Source organism: Polyodon spathula, chromosome 3, assembly GCF_017654505.1.
Source record: "Polyodon spathula isolate WHYD16114869_AA chromosome 3, ASM1765450v1, whole genome shotgun sequence".
NCBI lineage: Eukaryota > Metazoa > Chordata > Actinopteri > Acipenseriformes > Polyodontidae > Polyodon > Polyodon spathula.
Window position 1 is genome coordinate 16,415,389 of NC_054536.1, and position 6,031 is coordinate 16,421,419.

General features: G+C 36.4%; 1 protein-coding gene across 1 annotated transcript; it reads right to left on the reverse strand.

Moving 5' to 3' along the window:
• Positions 1-1,885: 1,885 nt before the first annotated feature.
• LOC121312776 (protein YAE1 homolog) lies at positions 1,886-4,369 on the reverse strand. The gene is made up of 3 exons (XM_041244523.1): positions 3,718-4,369; positions 3,320-3,441; positions 1,886-2,339 (listed from the first exon to the last, which is right to left on the reverse strand). Exons 1-3 carry the CDS (start codon positions 3,949-3,951, stop codon positions 1,892-1,894), a joined length of 804 nt encoding a protein of 267 aa, XP_041100457.1. The 5' UTR covers positions 3,952-4,369; the 3' UTR covers positions 1,886-1,891.
• Between the last annotated feature and the right edge of the window lie 1,662 nt (positions 4,370-6,031).

Consider the following 6,031-nt stretch of genomic DNA (forward strand, 5'->3'; position numbering starts at 1 on the left):
AAAGAGACTAATATTGCAGATAGCAGACTGTTTGGTTCAAATTGCATGTACTGCTAACCACTGATAGAGACGATGCGTCTACAAACTGCCCAACAATGACTGCAAGCTAATGAGATAACAATGCTGTGGACTAGAAGGGAACAGGCTCTAGACTTCAGAGAGATCAAAAGAGATAATCCCACTGGCATCAATGGGGGTCGCAAGGAGATAACAAAAGGCAGATGTATGGACCTTTTGTCTCCAGGAGTGTGAAGAATGCACTGAGTTCAGAGGTTGTCACACTAGACCACACACACAGAAACACACACATTAACACTCACACAATAAATTAAATTACCTTGACCATTGGTTAATGTCAGAGAAAGGGGAGGTGGACCATCTATACAGAAGGGTATTTAATGTCACGCAAGCATTGTAATTTTGAGTTCTGTATGTCCTGTACCTGGGACCAGACTCCCTGCATATTTCAATAAACCTGGCAACTGATTGAAGAAAAGGACTCTGTGCATTTTCTTGAATCTACTTACTCACCATCTATTTTTTAAGTACTTCAGGTGGTATTTAATATTCCAACCTTCTACTTGGCTGGTAGATAATCCAGGACACAACATAAGTTTAAAGCACTTGATTAGTATTCTGCAGCACTGTACTGGAAAATTGCTTAATGCTATGGCAGTGGTTGTCGACTGGCTGCATACTGAATTTGTATGCCAGATGCATCCCAGCTGAGCTGAGTGGTCCATGTTTTTCCACCCTAGCATCTTTTTAAAAAAAATTTAAAATCTGCAATTTGTTTTTGTTCGTTGAACAAACTCCAACCTATCTCAGACTTTTCCTGAGCAAAATCAGTCAGTCTTTACAGGCACAGGACTGTCTACACCAGTGCAGTGGTTTCAGACTTGGGTTGCCCCTTGCACTGCGGGCGTCTGCCTCCACGTTTGTTGTACTGGTGGGAGTGAAATATAAATGCAGCAGCTTTTGCCCTCCAGTTATTTTACTCTCATGTTTTGTCCCAATGTGGAATTATGTTCCCTCACTGCATTAATTCCCCATAACAGCTCTGGAGAATTGAAGGTCAGTAGACCCAGTACCGCTCAGTACCACGACAAACTGGGTTTAGACTTTCAGGAGCTGAAGAGTGGGTGCCTGTACCTCTAGGAGGTAAAACAGCCCCTGATTTTATTCCTAACCAGCAAGTGCCAGATTATTATGATGTTTCGTCAACTCACATTTTACACATAGCCCTAAAAGTTATTCCAGTAATTAAATCCATTTATCTACTAAATGTATCATGTGCTCCACTGTGAATATCATTGTACAGTGTGTTTACCGAACAACACGTATACCAGTTAAGAAAACAAGATTAGGCCAAATTTCCATCTTGTACTTTCATCTTTGGTGTGCTGGGGATGATATTTTGAAAAGATTCTGGTAAATTAGACATAATAAACAAAGTTCTGAGAATACTACTCGTTGGAATGGACAGAAGAACATTGTTTATGAAAGCAACACAAAACTATAAATGGGAAATTTCTGTGAATGAAGATAAAGCATCTTTGTTAAAAAAATGTGTAAAGTGAAAATTTCTACTAGATCGAACCTGTAATGGAACTGTAAAGAGAAATCTAAGAATACAGCTGTGCTCCAACTATAAAGCACCTATGTCAAAAACAGGGCATGAAGTTAAAACTGTGACAGACTGACAACCTATAAAAACAACAGAATGCATGTGTACCAGCAAGGCACTATCCCAAAGTCTATCATCTAAAAACCAAACATGAAGCTGCTATATGAAATGGTTTAGGAGATACTGCCAGTGGTAGGTGAAGATTTGCACACTTGTGTGACTTTGAGTAATTATAAAAAAAAAAGGAGAAACACCATTCTTGTACTAAAGAGAAGTGTTGTTTAACTGGTGGATATGTTGCATCAACTCTGCTGGAAGACCAAGCTCCCCCATTAAATTAATACACTGCACTAAAAGTTGTCCTAGATTGTGTTGTGTCACAGTTTCTGATGATGGCTGACAGCACCCTGTGTGGGATCCTGAACTTGCTCTTTGACTCTTGCAACAGTTCTTTGCAGCTTCCCCACCTGAACTGCAATAGTCAGTCCCTTTGGGCTTGCTGTTAGATTCAGAGTCTGGCTCCTGTGTAAGTTTTGCAATACCCATGTCTTCAATGATGTCCGTTAACTCTCCCATGGGGGTCTGCTGCTGACAGTTTTTCAATTTCTCTGTCATTTGCTCCTCCAGCTGGTCCACTTCCTGAAGTAGATGACTTACTCTAGCAGTGGTGTTGGAGTCCTTTTTTTGAAGCCGGCACCATGACTGCAAGGCACTGAAAAAAATAAAAAAGAACATTTTTGTTACGAAAGCAATAAGAAAAGATCCTCAGCCTAACCAACAGGTTCACATGCATATTGAGTCCTTTTTCCATTTCCAGATATTTTATATACCAGTCTAAATCTGGAAATGACATTGAGTTCATTAAAGTTATATCTGATTAAAGCCCTATAATTTGATCTTTATAAAAATTAAAATGTATTAAATGTGTCACAGTAGAACAAGTTACAATATTACTGCAAGTCATTATTGAACTTCGGCAGGAAGAGTTATTTTTAAAATGTACTGGTAAATTGCACTATAATCTATAGTGGGTGCTAGGCAATAACGTCAGTTGGCATGCTGTAACTAGCTATTTTAACACATTTCAGCAAGATCAAGTGTGTGATCTAAAAAGAGGAATGGTAAAATACCACTGGAAAAGAAATGCAGGCAATAGGCAAGAGACATGTCAGTTGGTACCCTTGTTTCATTGACAGGTCTTTTAAAAGTAAGCTGGCTACATGATTCAACATGCTCTGGAGCCCTGACTATTTAGCAGACATCTGTCATGGGCTATCTGGAATAAAGAAATGGAGACAGTGGTTTCACTGAACCAGGATAAGATACAACCCATGCCATTACACTTCGAAACTGTTCAGATTCCTACAATAGTAACAGTAATTATGAACATTGTCACACAAAAGTAACAAGATAGGAGCAAAGGTGTAGGCTGTTCCTGTCTGTGCTATATCTTGGGCTACCATTGCACTCCAAAATATAACAATTTAAAAAATGGCATTTTGATGCCGAGGGGTCATTCGTGCTGAAAACTGAAGCCTAAAACGTGAGGTGGCAATATCGCATGAATCACTGGGAATGTTTCTACTGTTCCAGTAACTGTGAAATGATGAGGAGCAGGGCTATCAGACTTGGGCAGGTAAATTGCTCCCTCCATAGAAAATGTATCTGATGGGCAAGCCCTGCAAGGCTCACCTGAGAATTCCTATGAGTTGTCCAATGACCCCCATCCTTAATGCCCCCTCTTTGTAACCCTGATTGAACCCATGCTGAAGCGAAGCCTCTTTGCCTGCATCCATACCATCTCGATAACCATCCTGACAATAAAGACATGCAAACAGTTTGGCAAAGGCATGATCAACACAACGGTACCATAAGATTTCTTTTTTTTTTGTACAAATTTAACACAAAACTCATATTTTAACAAATGTATGGTTAATTTTTTAAAGGCCCATACAGTTTGTGTTTTTGTCAAACACAATTTACAGGGAAAAAAACCCACCCTTTTATACTGAATGTTTTGTTTCCTGTTAACTAACATAGCTTTAACACATAGGAGGAGCCAAAACGGCAACACGCGCTTTAAAAAGTACCTTGATCCGTTTCTCCATGTTACTCTTCCATTCCTTCTGCTGAAGATTTATGTCATCAATATCTTCATCAAACACATCCTCTCCAAAGGATGGGACTGCTTTTACCCAAGACATCGATCCTAGTTTTAAAAAAAAATACGTGCAGCGAACGTCTCTCTTCAACCTGCTAAAAACAATCCACAAACAAGCACGGTCCAGACCGCGTTGAGTTCCGAAGAGTGTGTGAAACGTCATCGAAATGCGCGCTCTGATTAAGAATATTTACGGCTGATTTGAATGTAGCAGTGCCACTCACTTTAGTGAATGTGCAATTTTAATAAATTGTTGCTATAACAAACCGGTGGTTTTAAAAAAAAAGGGTTTCGGTAGTCTGTAGGTTAGAGGTGCAAAAAAAAAAAGATTAATTATTCTTTGTTGATATTTAATTTCTATGGGGATGTTTGAATTCTGATTTAAAAGTCTATGGTATGAAATTAGTTAAAAATACGTAACACTTTTTGCCTAGCTACGTGAAAAATTCTGGCTATGAAATATCTTAGAGCCATTGTAGCCTGCAATATTATATAACAACGAATTTCATAAATCGGTATATTTGACCAATACATTTCGGTTTCTCTACCACGGGCAGCTAATTGTGTTAAAGATAAATAAGTCATTACTTTAGCGACACTTTCCGGGTACTGAAGGGTGTCGCTTTCCTGTTGAAAGCTGAATGTCGTGTATGCTATGTGTTAATGCCCGCAGCAGTTTGTAATGGATTACCTACCAATAGCTGGCAGTAATGTGCTGTCCAGTACTTTTATTCATTCATCTAATATGAATATGTTTTGTGCCACATGAAAAATAACTATTTAGCTAATTATTGTAAAACTATATGCATTCATAACTAAAAAATGTATTTTTCCACAATAATAGGTACATTTAAACTAAGTACATTGTGACTAATACATTATTCTATTTAACCTTACATTATGTATACAGTTGACAGAAAAGTTTGTGATAACTAAACAGGAAACATTAAGCCTATTACCTGATTGTTAGACGACAATATCCTGTTAATTATTGTCAATTAATTTAAAATGAATAATAATAATAATAATAATAATAATAATAATAATAATAATAATAATAATAATAATAATAATAATATGTGTTGAAGTAAAAGGCTTATGAAAGTGTAATAAAGCATATTGAAAGCATGGTAAACTATAGGTACCTATTGTAAAGCCCAGGCAAATATGATTAACAAAAAAACATGAATGATGAACTATGGCAACATTAAAAAAATTATTGTGAAAATTGACAGTGATAAGCTTTTATAAGGTACAACACATAAAAAATAAATGTAAGTAAAAAATATTTTCTGAAAATACTGTACCAATAAACCTCTGGGCTGATTTAAATAGGATTACATTTACACTATATTTCCACTAGATGGCAACAGCAGTCTGCTTCTCTTGTTCTTGATAGAGTGCACAGGACCTTTTCACTGTCATTTTTAGACTTAAGCATCACTGAATGCGAGGGCTTTTTTTTTTTTTTAAATCAATATCTTGACACTGTGCATAATGCATACACGCGCTATGTGTTAATTAATTTGTGCAATCTTCTTAAATTTAAAATGTACTTATTTCATTATGTGTGACAGTTCAGATAATTGCTGAGTTGTAATAGAGATAATAAGACATTTCATCATTTAATTGAATAAAAAACATAACGTTCTTAGTGTCTGACCATGCTTCGCAAGCCACATATGTGAATTTATGCGATTGACTACCTTAACATTAATAATAGCTTTTTTGAATATCACAGTACAGTGAAACCTTGCTATTAAAGCCAGGGCACCAAGACAAGGTGGCCTGAAAAGAGGACTGGCCTTCCTACTAAAGCCACACAGAGATTCTAGCAGCAAATAACATCATTTTAGTTTATTCAGCTGGGTAATTCTTTATACTTAGCCTAAATTATTACATTTTGTTTTCTTATTTAGCAGTTCTAAGTGTATTTTAGTTTTATGATTGTAATTGTAATTTACTGTTTTAGTTTCTGATTTAATAACAATAAATAAATAAATGCATACATACATACATACATACATAATTAAATAGTTACAGCATTTTATGAACACTATTGTATACACAGCAATTGAATGCTGATTATGGGAGAGGAAATAAAAAGGGGTGTATTAAACTTTTTGGGAGTGAACTGAACAATTCCCACAAATCAGAATCACTTTTCTTAAACTTCAAACTGTCTTTAAGAAAGGATCTGTGTTACCTCATGCAGGACATATAACACTGGAATGAATGTGTCT

Bases quoted from the DNA above. Each gene is read 5' to 3' on its own strand.
- LOC121312776 (XM_041244523.1), bottom strand. From the start codon at position 3,951: ATGACGTTTCACACACTCTTCGGAACTCAACGCGGTCTGGACCGTGCT. The intron at 3,442-3,717 runs GTACTTTTTAAA...CTTTATTGTCAG, and splicing joins ACATGGAGAAACGGATCAAG to GATGGTTATCGAGATGGTAT. The intron at 2,340-3,319 runs GTGAGCCTTGCA...TATTTTTTTCAG, and splicing joins CAACTCATAGGAATTCTCAG to TGCCTTGCAGTCATGGTGCC.